Source organism: Phocoena sinus, chromosome 9, assembly GCF_008692025.1.
Source record: "Phocoena sinus isolate mPhoSin1 chromosome 9, mPhoSin1.pri, whole genome shotgun sequence".
NCBI lineage: Eukaryota > Metazoa > Chordata > Mammalia > Artiodactyla > Phocoenidae > Phocoena > Phocoena sinus.
Genome location: NC_045771.1, coordinates 57,077,760 through 57,091,281, shown reverse-complemented (window position 1 = coordinate 57,091,281; position 13,522 = coordinate 57,077,760). Strand labels below are relative to the sequence as shown.

At 36.0% G+C, this 13,522-nt stretch overlaps 1 protein-coding gene across 7 annotated transcripts in view; it reads left to right on the top strand.

Moving 5' to 3' along the window:
* The window catches only part of LOC116759427 (sterile alpha motif domain-containing protein 9-like), a 47,152-nt gene extending 35,010 nt beyond the window's left edge, over nucleotides 1-12,142 (top strand). For all 7 annotated transcript variants that reach the window (XM_032643187.1, XM_032643180.1, XM_032643183.1 and 4 more), the window contains one exon: nucleotides 7,183-12,142. In XM_032643187.1, coding sequence (XP_032499078.1) covers nucleotides 7,191-11,942 — 4,752 coding nt within the window. In that variant the 5' untranslated portion in view covers nucleotides 7,183-7,190 and the 3' untranslated portion in view covers nucleotides 11,943-12,142. The remainder of the gene's footprint in view (nucleotides 1-7,182) is intronic.
* Nucleotides 12,143-13,522: the final 1,380 nt, after the last annotated feature.

The window sequence follows — 13,522 nt, the reverse complement described above, 5'->3', positions numbered from 1 at the left end:
ACAATTTTTGACTCAAAGTCTATCTTGTCTAATTATAATCACTCCTGCTGTCTTTTGGTTACCATTTGCATGGAATATGTTTTTCCATCCCTTCACTTTCAGTGCATGTGTGTCCTTAAATCTAAAATGAGTCTCTTGTAGGCAGCATATTACTGTTGGATCTGATTTTTTTAATCCATTCAGCCACATTGTATCTTTTGATTGGATAATTTAATCCTTTTACATTTAAAGTAATTATTGATAGGTAAGGATTTAATATTGCCATATTGTTCATTGTTTTCTGGCTGCTTTATAATTCCTTCATTTTCCTTTCTTCCTTTCTTGCTGTCTTCCTTTGTGATTTGATGACCTTTTGTAGTGATATGCTTTGATTCCTTTCTCTTTATTGTTTGTATATCTGCTACAGGTTTTTTATTTGTGGTTACCATGAAGTTTACGTTATTCATCTTATAGATATAACAGTCTGTTTTACATTTATAACAACTTAAATTCAACCACATACAAAACCTCCACACTTTAACTTAACTTCTTTCACATTTTATGTTATTAATGTCACACTTTACATCTTTTATATATGTTGTATCCTTTAACACATTATTTTATTTTTTTTTGTTTTTGTTTTTTTTTGTTTTTGTTTTTTGTTTTTTGCAGTACGCAGGCCTCTCACTGCTGTGGCCCCTCCTGTTGCGGAGCACAGGCTCCGGACGCGCAGGCTCAGCGGCCATGGCTCACGGGCCCGGCCGCTCCGTGGCATGTGGGATCTTCCCAGACTGGGGCACGAACCCACGTCCCCTGCATCGGCAGGCAGACTCTCAACCACTGCGCCACCAGGGAAGCCCACATTATTTTATTTTACCTATAGTTATTTTTAATACTTTTGTCTTTTACTTTTTTTAAAAAAGATTTTTTTTAATGTGGACCATTTTTAAAGTCTTTATTGAATTTGTTACAATATTGCTTCCGTTTTATGTTTTGGTTTTTTGGTCACAAGGCATGTGGAATCTTAGCTCCCCAACCAGAGATTGAACCCACACCCTCTGCATTGGAAGGTGAAGTCTTTAACCACTGGACCGCCAGGGAAGTCCCTATCTTTTACTTTTATACCAGAGTTAAGAGTGATTTATCTACCACCATTACAGTATTAGAGTGTTCTGAGTTTGACTATATTCTCACCTTCACTATGTTTCATACTTTCATATTCTTTTCATGTTGTCAGCATACTTTTGTTACAACTCAAAGACATCCCTTTAGCATTTCTTGTAAGACAGGTCTAGTGGTGAAGAACTCTACAACATTTTTGTTTGTTTGTTTTGGTCTTGGAAAGTCCTTATCTCTCCTTCATTTCTGAAGGACAACTTGTAAGGTTCTTAAGTATTCACGGTTGACAGTTTCAGAACTTTGAATATATCATCCCACTCTCTACTGGCCTATAAGGTTTCTGCTGAGGAATCTGTTGATAGTCTTATGAAGGTTCCTTTGTATGTGGGAATGTTTTTCTCTTGCTGCATTTAAAATCTTTGTCTTTGATTTTAGGTAGTTTTATTATTATGTGTCTTAGAGAAGATCTTTTTGTGTCGAAACTTTTGGGGCACCTATGAGCTTCAGGAACTTGAATGTCCAAATCTCTCCCCACATTTGGGAAATTGACAGCCATGATATCTATAAATAAGCCCTCTGCCCTTTTCTTCCTCTATTCTCCTTGAACTCCAACAATAGTAGATTTTACTGTCAATGGTATCCCATAATTCACATAGGCTTTCTTCACTCTTTTTCATTCTTTTTTCTTTTTTTGCTCCTCTGAATGGAGAATTTCAAATGTACTGTCATCAAGTTCACTGATTCTTTTGCTTGGATGAATCTGCTTTTGAAGCTTTCTGTTGAATTCATCAATTCATTCACTGTGTTCTGCAATGCTAGGATTTCTGTTTGTTCATTTATATGTTTTTAATGTTTTGTTTCTTTGCTGAACCTCTCATTTTGTTCATGCATTGTTTTACTAATTTTGTTTAATTGTATATCTGTGTTTTCTTGTAGTTCACAGACTTTCTTTATGAAGATTATTCTGAATAATTTGTCAGGTAGTTCATAGATCTTCATTTCTTTAGGGTCATTTATTGGAGCTTTATTAGTTTCCTTTGATGGTGTCATGTTTCATTGATTATTGGTAATTCTTCTGGCCTTGCATGTTTCATTGATTATTCATAATTCTTCTGGCCTTGCATTATTGTCTGCACATTTGAAGAAGTAGGCACCTCTTTCAGTCTTTACAGACTGGGCTTAGGCCAGAAAAGCCCTTCACCAGTCAGCTTGTCCAGAGATTGTGGGTGAATTGTCTGGTAGATTCTGAGGATGAGCTTGATCCTCAGGTGGGAAGGTCTGCTGCCTGGGTCAGTGTCTGGGCTGGACTAGTACTTGGGTCTACAGAGGTAGGCTGGCATTTGGGTCCATGGGGTGGACCTGGCCCCTGAAGTGCTGGTGGTGGGCCTGGATTCTGATGCCCACAGGAGTTGGCCTATAGCCTTGGGGTACAGGTGCTGTCCTGAAGGTTGGGTCCATGAGGTGTAGCCTGACAGTGGGGCTGGCCATGTACCTGGGTCCTCGGGAGCCAACCTGGAGGCTGGGGCAAGCCAGGAGCCTGAGTTTATAGGAACCAATCTGGAGTCTGTGTCCTTGGAACCGAACCCAGCACCAGGGCAGGCAAAGAGCCTGGGTCTATGGGAGCTGGCCTTGCACTGGAGTGAGGCAGGAGCCTGGATCTGCAGGAGACTGCTTTGAGCCTGGGGCCTCAGGGACTGGCTTGGCACTGGGGCAAGGCAGGAGTCTTGGTCCATGGGAGCTCACCTGAAGGCTGGGTTTGCAGATGCTTTGCTAGTAGGGTAATATGAGCTTCATAAAATGAATTGGGAAGTATTCCGTCTTTTACTGTGTTCTAGAAGAGATTATATAAAATCAGCATTAATTCTTTAAATGTTTGGTAGAATTCTTCAGTGAATCTGTCTGGGCCTGGAAAATTTTCCTTGTAGGGAGATCTTTAAAATTAAAAATCCAGTTTTCTTTAAAGTATGGGACTATTCAAATCATCTGTTTCATACTGAATGGACTGTGGAAGTTTGTTTTTTGAGGAATTGTTCTATTTCATTTGAGTTGTCAAATTTGTGTGCGTGAAGTTATTCATACTACTCCCTTGTTCCCTTTTGATGTCTATGCAGTTCAAAATTATATCCACTGTTTCACTTCTAATATTGGTAAGTTGTGTCTTCTCTTTTTTATTCTTTGCCAGTTTTGCTAGAGTTTTGTCAATTTTACTGATCTTTCAAGGAAGCAGATTTTGTTTCATTGATTTTCTCCATTGTTTTCTGTTTTCAGTTTAATTGAGTTCTGCTCTTATCTTTATTATTTCTTTCCTTCTGCTTTGGGTTATTTTACTTTTCTTTTTCAAGATTTTCTAAGTTTTTGAAGTAAGATCTTAGATTATTAATTTGAGATGTTTCTTCTCTAACGTATGCATTTATTGCAACAATTTTTTCAATACTGCTTTAACCATGTACCACAAATTTTGGTATGTTGTATTTTCATTTTCATTCACTGCAATGTATTTTTTTAATTTCACTTGAGACTTTTCTTTGGCCCATGAATTATTTAGGAGTGTAGTTTTAGTGTTTAGTGAGTTTCCTCTTATCTTTCTGTTATCAGTTCCTAATAAGATTCCATTGTGGTTGGCAAACATATTCTGTATGATTTCAATTATTTTAAATTTGTTGAAGCTTGTTTTATCATTTAGGTTATGGTCTATTTTTGGCACTTAAAAAGAAAGATTTTCTGCTGTTGTTGAATGGAGTGTTCTATAAATGTGGTTTGGTACCTGTTGGTTGATGGTGTTGAGTTCTTCTGTAACCTCACTAACATTCTGTCTAATTTTTCTTTCAATTATAGAGAGAAAGGTGTCAAAATATCCAGCTATAAATGTGGATTTGTCTAAAACTGAAAAGTTCTGTCAGTATTTGTTTCAAACATTTTGAAACTTTCTTGTTTGGCACATACACTTTTAGGATTGTTATGTCATCTTGTTGAATTGAACATTTTATCATTATGTAATATGCCTTTGTCTCTGGTAATTTTCTTTTCTCTGAAGTCTACTTTATCTGACATTAACATAACCATTCCTGTCTTTATTGATATTTGTATTATATATATTTATCCATACTTTTCTTTTCAACCTATTTATATAATTTTATTTCAAGTGAGCATCTTACAGGCAGGATATAGTTGGGTCATGTTCTTGATCCACTTTACCAATTCTGTCTTTTAACTTCTGTATTTAGGCCATTTATATTTAATGTAATTAATTATTTATATGTTAGGACTTATGTTTTTCAATTTTCTTTCTTATTTTCCTGATGTCCTGAGGGTTACTTGAAAGGTTTTTTACAATTCCACTTTTATCTAGTGGAATTGAGTATATCACTTTTGAGTATATCACTTTGAGTGTATCACTTCGTATGGCTTTTTTATTGATTGCTCTAGATGTTTCATTATACATACATAACTTATGACAGTCCAATAGTGTTTTTTTTACCAGTTTGAGTGAAGCATAGAAATCTTACTTCCCTTCATATCCCTTTACCCTATCCACATATAATGGTCTTAAATATTTTCACTACATACATTTAGAACCATATCAGCCAGTTCTTCAAAAATCAAACATAATTTTGAAAACCAAAGAGGAGAAGTCTATTATATTTACCAATATTTTTGCTTACTGTGTTCTTTTTTCTTCCTAATGTACCAGGATTCCTTCTTTTATTATTTTCTTTCTGTTTAGAAAACTTCCTTTAACCATTCTCTTAAGGTAGGTTGTGTAGGTTGCATCATTTTACATTCCCACCAGTAGTGCACAAGGGTTCCTCCAATTTCTCCACATCATCTTCGCTAATACTTGTTATTTTCTGGGGTTCTTAAAATAGTAGTCATCACAGTAGATGTGAAATGATATATCACTGTGTTTTAGGTTTGTATTTCTCTAATGATTAGTGATATTGAACATCTTTTTATATGTTTTTTGGTCATTTGTATATCATCTTTGGAGAAATGTCTAAATCCTTTGCTCACTTTTAATCAGGTTATCTGTCTTGTCATTGAGTTGCAGGAGTTTTCTAAAATATATTTTAGATATTAACCCCTTATCAGATCTATGATTTGAAAATATTGCAAAAAAAAAAAAAAAAGAAAATATTGCAAATATTTTCTCCCATTCTATAAGTTGCCTTTTCATTCTGTTCATTGTGTCCTTCAATGCATAGTTTCTAAGTTTGATATAGTCCCACAAAAGGGGCTTACTTTAAAAAGTACTACACTTAAAGCAATTTCCCACCTCCACTCTTTTCTCTCTCCCCAGCTTATTTTAAATTTGAGCTTCTTAATCTCTACAGGCCAAATAACTGAAAGAAATTTCACCTAGTTCACTTTTTTTAGAAGGCATTAAATCTCCATGGTTTCTGATTGTCATAGTATTGTAATAGAGTAAAATTTCCATCAGTTGTGCATATCTTTGCCTATTTTTGTTTTAATGTAGCTGTAAGGTATATCTTTTATTCACTTAATATGAATGCAGGAGTTACTAACCAAAAAATAATAGCTTTAACATTGGACAATTGCTCTGGCAGCTTTATGTCTGGACGGGAAGGTAAATCCTAACCTTGCTCTTTTATGTACCACTGGTAGGTAATATTCCTGTGTATTATTTCATGGAAGTGTGCCTATATAGTCTATTTTCCACTATTCTCCAGGCTTATCTTCTCTGTTGATTTGATTTCTCCCATGGTGATTTTATAGGAATGGCTCACATTATTTGAGCCATTTTTGGATTGTACTTAAAGCTGACTATTATTATCTGGATTCTATTGTGTTTTTCTCTAACCATTGCTATATTTCTGCAACCCAGATTGCCAATAATTTTTCCAAATAGTAGTCTTTCAATCTGAATACCAAATAGTAATGCCATTTGTTACTGCCCAGGAATTAGCTATTACCAAATATTATGTGAAAAGTTACATGGATATAATAGTAGCCCCCAAGTTCACTACCCAGCAAGCTATCCCAGAAGTCATGGAACAGAATGGCTCACAGATCAATTTAAGGTATTTGAGGCACATCTTTATTAAATCAATTAAAATACACAACAAAAAGCAGGGGGAAAGAGATGGGTAACACACTTTGGATAAGGTACAAGAGGGGTGGAAGGATCTCATTACCTGAGTTATACAAGTTCATATATCCTCTCTCTCCCTCTCTGCAGTATCAGCATTCTCCACTGATTGTGTGATTTTGAGAACCAGAGTTAAGGTCTGTCCAAGAGGAATCAACAGATACAAGACACCTGTGTCAGTGGCATACACTTGCTCCAATCAGAGAGATGCAGAGGGGCATATATGCCTGACCACAGCTCTAACTCATCAGTTAGCCTGATAAGCTACTCTGGATTTTATTTATGTCTTTTAATTAGAGTATACAAAGGATCAGAATGGGTGTCAACAGTAGGTGGCCCAATTAAGATGTCAAAAATATAAAGTGCTTCAAGTGTGCCGCATGAATATTTAATATCTATTTGGCCCTTCTTTCTCTTCCTAACTATGTTTAATGCTCATATGCTCTATTTACTTGATCTATGTCTATCATAACATGTTTCACAAACTACTTGCTTTATACCTTGTTTCATGTATCCTCCTCATATCATAATCCTTCTCTCTTTAGTTTCATATAGCCTTCTTTGGTTTTCTTATTTTCTATAGCAGAATTGAATATTTATAAACAATAGAGCTAACACACATTATAGAAAACAACCATTAAGAAGGATGAAACATCTCTCTCTATATATATTGACTGGAAGCATCCCCAAGATACAGTTAGTGAATAAAGCAAGCAAAGAGAATTGAGTATAGTATGTTGCCATTTGAATGGAAAAAAGTGTTTATGCTTTTGTATTTGGTAGTATTTCTCTGAAAGGATATAGAAGAAACTGATAATGGTAATTTCCTCTCAGGAGGGTAATTAGATGGAATGTATATCCTTTTGAGCTTTTTCAGTTTTATAAGACATGTACATATTGTCTATTGAAAAATTAACTGATTATTTTTAAAATTTACTTATAAAAATACTAAATAATTTTTCTTTTTCTATACATAGGTATCAGAATGGCAACACAACTTAACTTACCAGATAATACAGATGAATGGACAAAAGAGGATGTAAATCGGTGGTTAGAAAGTCAAAAAATTGACCAAAAACACAGGAAAATTTTGATTGCACAAGATGTGGATGGCACAAACTTGAAGTACTTAACTACAGATCACCTTGTTGCTATGGGCATAACATTTGGACCAGCTATCCAAATAGAACATCTCTTCAAAGAGTTGCTGGAAACATCCTCTGGAGATCCTTTTCAGACAAGTAAGAGGGGGAAAGGCAGTAAAAATGTTCCTAAAAACCAGGAGAAAAATGGAGAAACTTCAAAGCAAAAACAAAAGGAGAAAGAGAAATCAGACATGGTTAATGACTCTACAATGAGTACAGTTACTAAAGGTTCTAAGTCACTAAAACATGAGTTCATGAACGATGAAATAGATGACACAAAGGAAGAGCAGCCATCCATAGAACCAACATGTGTATCGTACCCTTTTGATGAATTCAGTGATCCATATCGTTACAAATTAAATTTTAATCTACAGCCTGAAACAGGACCACTCAATCTCATTGATCCAATACATGAATTCAAATGCTTCACGAATACAAGAACAGCCACAGAAGAGGATGTTAAGATGAAATTTAGCAATGAGGTTTTCCGGTTTGCTTCAGCTTGTATGAATTCACGTACCAATGGCACTATTCATTTTGGAGTCAAGGACAAACCCCATGGAAAAATTGTTGGCGTGGAAGTCACCACTGTCACCAAGGAAGCCCTCATTGAGCACTTCAATCTGATGATCCACAAATATTTTGAAGACCATCAGGTCCAAAAAGCAAAGAATTGCATTCGAGAGCCAAGATTTGTAGAAGTTTTAATGCCAAATAGTATTCCATCTGACAGATTTGTTATTGAAGTGGATGTTGTTCCAAAATATTCTGAATGTGAACATGATTATTTCCAGATTAAAATGCAAAATTGCAGCAACAAGACATGGACACAAAGTCCAAAATTCTCAGTCTTTGTGCGCGATGGGGCCAGTTCTAAGGACATCATGAAAAATAATACATATTTCACATCATTTAAATTAGATTTAAAAAGACTGGCAGAATCTAGGAAAGAAGCAGAAGAAAAATGCAGAATAAAAACAAATAAAAAAGAGAGTGAGGGACCAAAGCTTGTTAAACTTTTGACAGGAAATCAGGATTTGTTAGATAATTCCTACTATGAATGGTACATTCTTGTAATAAATAAATGCCATCCAACTCAAATAAAACACTTAGATTTCCTAAAGGAAATTAAATGGTTTGCTGTGTTGGAGTTTGATCCTGAATCTGTGAGCAAGGGTGTGGTCAAAGCTTACAAAGAAACCCGAATAGCAAACCTTCACTTCCCAAGTTTATATGTGGAAGGGAAAACTACAAATGAGAAGATTACTAGTCTGAATCTTTATCAACAACTCAGCTGGATTTTCTGCAATGGCAGGTTAGACCTTGACAGTGAAAAATATAAACCCTTAGATCCAAGTTTCTGGCAAAGAGAAAAAGCGTCTGAAGTCAGGAAACTGATTTCATTTCTTACACATGAAGACATAATGCCAAGAGGGAAGTTTTTGGTGGTATTTCTATTACTCTCCTCTGTGGATGACCCAAGAGACCCCCTCATTGAGACCTTCTGTGCTTTCTACCAAGATCTCAAAGGAATGGAAAATATATTGTGTATTTGCACACATTCACGCATATGTCAGGGATGGAAAGATCTACTTGAAGCAAGATTAACAAAACAGCAAGATGAATTATCAAGACAATGTGTTTCTGCTTTAAGTCTTGAAGAGATAAATGGAACTATTCTTAAGCTAAAATCTGTGACTCAGTCTTCAAAGAGATTTTTACCATCTATTGGTTCATCTACTGTCCTTCTGAAAAAAGAAGAAGATATCATGACTGCTCTGGAAATTCTCTGTGAAAATGAATGTGAAGGTACACTCTTAGAGAAGGACAAAAAAAAATTACTTGAATTCAAAGCATCAAAAGAGGAAGACTTCTATCGAGGTGGCAAAGTATCATGGTGGAACTTCTACTTTTCTTCTGAAAACTATTCTTCCCCTTTTGTCAAAAGGGATAAATATGAAATACTTGAAGAAATTATTCAAAACTGGGCAGATTCTTCTAAGCCAACATGTGTCAAAATTATTCATCTGTTTCATCATCCAGGCTGTGGTGGGACTACCTTGGCCATGCATATTCTCTGGGAACTAAGGAAGAAATTCAGATGTGCTGTGCTGAAAAACAAGACAGTGGATTTTTCTGAAATTGGAGAACAAGTGACTAATTTAGTAACCTATGGGACAACAAATAATCAGGAATACTTACCTGTACTACTGCTTGTTGATGATTTTGAAGAACAAGATAATGTCTATCTTCTGCGGGCCTCTATTCAGACAGCTGTAGCTAATAGGTATATTCGATATGAGAGACCTCTAGTGATCATCCTAAATTGCAGGAGATCACAGAATCCTGAAAAAAGTGCAAAGATCTCAGACAGTATTGCCCTAATACAAAAACTATCTCCCAAAGAACAGAGAGCTTTTGAGCTTAAACTGAAAGAAATTGAAGAGCAACATAAAAACTTTAAAGATTTTTATTCCTTCATGATTATGAAAACCAACTTTAATAAAACATACATAGAAAATGTGGTCAGGAATATTCTGAAAGGACAAAATACTTCCACCAAGGAAGCAAAGCTCTTTTCTTTTCTGGCTCTTCTTAATTCATATGTGCCTGATACCACCATTTCACTATCACAGTGTGAAAAGTTCTTAGGAATCACAAACAAGAAAGCTTTCTGGGGAATAGAAAAGCTTGAAGACAAGATGGGCACCTACTCTACAATTCTAATAAAAACAGAGGTGATAGAATGTGGGAACTACTGTGGAGTACGCATTATTCACCCTTTGATTGCCATTCGCTCATTGGAAGAATTGAAGATAAGCTATGACTTAGATAAAAGTCAAATTATGCTGGCTATGCTAACAGAAAATGTGTTCTATGATACTGGTATAGGAAAAAGCAAATTTTCAGAAGATATGCAAACACTGCTGCTCACAAGACAGCGCAACGAACATGAAGGTGAAGCAGGAACTTGGTTTTCCCCATTCATTGAAGCATTACATAAAGATGAAGGGAATGAGGCAGTTAAAAAGGTATTACTTGAAGGTATTCGTCAGTTCAACTCAAATGCATTCATTTGCCAAGCCTTGACAAGACATTTCTACATTAAAGAGAGGGACTTTAACAATGCTCTACGTTGGGCAAATAAAGCAAAAATGATAGAACCTGACAATTCTTATATCTCAGACACACTGGGTCAAGTGTACAAAAGTAAAATTAGATGGTGGTTAGAGGATAATGGAAGAAACAGGAACATTTCAGTTGATGAGCTATCTGATCTTTTGGATTTAGCAGTGCATGCCTCAAATGCATTCAAAGAATCTCAACAGCAAAGTGAGGATAGAGAGTATGAAGCAAAGGAAAGATTTTATCAGAAGTCGAAAAGGCGGTATGATACTTACAATATAGCTGGGTATCAAGGGGAGATAGAAGTTGGGCTCTACACAATCCAGATTCTCCAGCTCATTCCTTTTTTTGACAATAAAAGTGAACTATCTAAAAGAGATATGATCAATTTTATATCAGGAAATAATGATATTCCTGGAGATCCGAGCAATGAATTTAAAGTAGTCCTCAAGAACTTTATTCCTTATCTAACCAATTTGAAATTTTCTTTGAAAAAGTCCTTTGATTTTTTTGATGATTACTTTGTCCTTCTAAAACCCAGGAACAATATTAAGCAAAATGAAGAGGCCAAAACTCGGAAAAGGGTGGCTGGATGTTTTAAGAAGTATGTAGATATATTCGGTCCCTCAGAGGAATCACAGAACAATGATCTTGGACCAAAGCTTAGTTTGCCACTTCAAGTAGAGCTGTATCGGAGAAGCCTAGAAGTTCTAAAAGCAGACAAGTTTTCTGGGCTCTTGGAATATCTTATCAAAACTCAAGAAGATGCTATACGCACCATGGAAGATATAATTAACAAATATACTTTTCTCTTTGAGCAGTGCACTGTCAGAATCCTGCCAAGGGAAAAGCAAAATTTCATCTTGGCCAACATCATTCTCCACTGTATTAAACCTACCTCCAAAATAGTGAAGCCAATTAAAAAACTGAAAGATCAGCTTCGAGAAGTCTTGCAACAAGTAGGAATGAATTATCGATTTCCAGAACCTTATTTCCTAGCCTCCCTGTTATTCTGGCCAGGAAACCAACAACTAGATCAAGATTCTAAACAAATGGAAAAGTATGCTCGGTCACTGGAAAATTCTTTCAGGGGGCAATATAAGCATATGTATCGTACAAAGCAACCAATTGCATATTTCTTTCTTGGGAAAGGTAACAATATGAACAGACTTGTTCACAAAGGAAAAATCGATCAATGTTTTAGAAAGACAGCTGATATTAATTCCTTGTGGCAGAGTGGAGATGTATGGAAGGAGGAAAAAGTCCGAGAACTTTTGCTTCGGTTAAAGGGAAGAGCTGAAAATAATTGTTTATACATAGAATATGGAATAAATGAAAAAGTGACAATACCCGTCACACCTGCTTTTCTTGGTCAACTTAGAAGTGGTAGAAGCATAGAAAAAGTATCTTTTTACCTGGGGTTTTCCCTTGGAGGCCCACTTGCTTATGACATTGAGGTTATTTAAGAGTTTGATCCCTAAGTGCCCATCATCAGATGAATGGATAAAGAAGATGTGGCACATATATACAATGGAATATTACTCAGCCTTAAAAAGAAACGAAATTGAGCTATTTGTAATGAGATGGATAGACCTAGAGTCTGTCATACAGAGTGAAGTAAGTCAGAAAGAAAAAGACAAATACCGTATGCTAACACATATATATGGAATTTAAGAAAAAAAAATGTCATGAAGAACCTAGGGGTAAGACAGGAATAAAGATGCAGACCCACTGGAGAACGGACTTGAGGATATGGGGAGGGGGAAGAGTGAGCTTTGACAGGGCGAGAGAGAGTCATGGACATATACACACTTACAAACGTAGTAAGGTAGATGGCTAGTGGGAAGCAGCCGCATGGCACAGGGATATTAGCTCGGTGCTTTGTGACAGCCTGGAGGGGTGGGATAGGGAGAGTGGGAGGGAGGGAGACACAAGAGGGAAGACATATGGGAACATATGTATATGTATAACTGATTCACTTTGTTATAAAGCAGAAACTAACACACCATTGTAAGCAATTATACCCCAATAAAGATGTTAAAAAAAAAAAAAAAGAGTTTGATCTTCTCCCTCCAGGAATGTGGACGCAAAAGCACTTAATTTTTTTAGACCCAAGATCTATACTGTAAATTGGCAAATTTATAGATGCAGCCTCTGAGTTTTCAGCCCTGTACATACAATATTTATATTTCCTCTTAAGCATGTTGTGAGTCTCAAATAGACTGTGTTGGAAAAGGAAGGAATGAGAGATGTGGAAACTATCAAATATCTACCTTGGCTTGGACAACACCATCAAGGGCAAAATAAGGAGCTATGGATGGAATTAGGAGCAGTGAATGTAATCATTCAGCCACACAGAATCCCACCACTTCCCTCAATTAACCAACCAAGGCATGGATTGAGGAAAACTGTCTACTTTCTTCTTAAATGTGAAAATTTTTCAGAATTGAAAAACAATAGTTATGGTACCAAGACGTTACAATATCTGGGAAACCGTTTCACAAAAACAGATGAAAACTCTCAACATAAACATTTATTCCTACTAGGCAGACCAGAAAGGTACCATGTACTTGGCACTGAAGGGTCTTTCAAAGGAGAGGACCAACCAGTTCTCTGAAGGTCATACCCATAGAGGTCTGCAGATCTTACCAAAGTAAGTAGGCTGGAGAATTAGGCTCCCTTTTCATGCAGTAGCAGGCGGTTGAGCAAAAATGAATTTTGTTTCTACAGCTGACAAACTCATAGACCTCCAAACAAACAAAAATACACCAGAATTCCAAAGCTAATGAATAAAGAGGACTCTTGTGAAAAGACTAATGAGTCTCCAATCCAGGGGATCCCAGTGTTCTAGCATGTATACATACAGCCTATGCACAACCAGTGAGAGGTAATCAAAATGTAATTTTTCCTAATAAAATTATGGATATGGGAAATCATCAGTGGTTGCTAAAACTGATAAAAAGCTGATAAAGAACTATAACAGATGAATCAAACTGTCCTAAATCCTGATCAATATTAACATTGCTGAGAGAGAACCAGACATCAT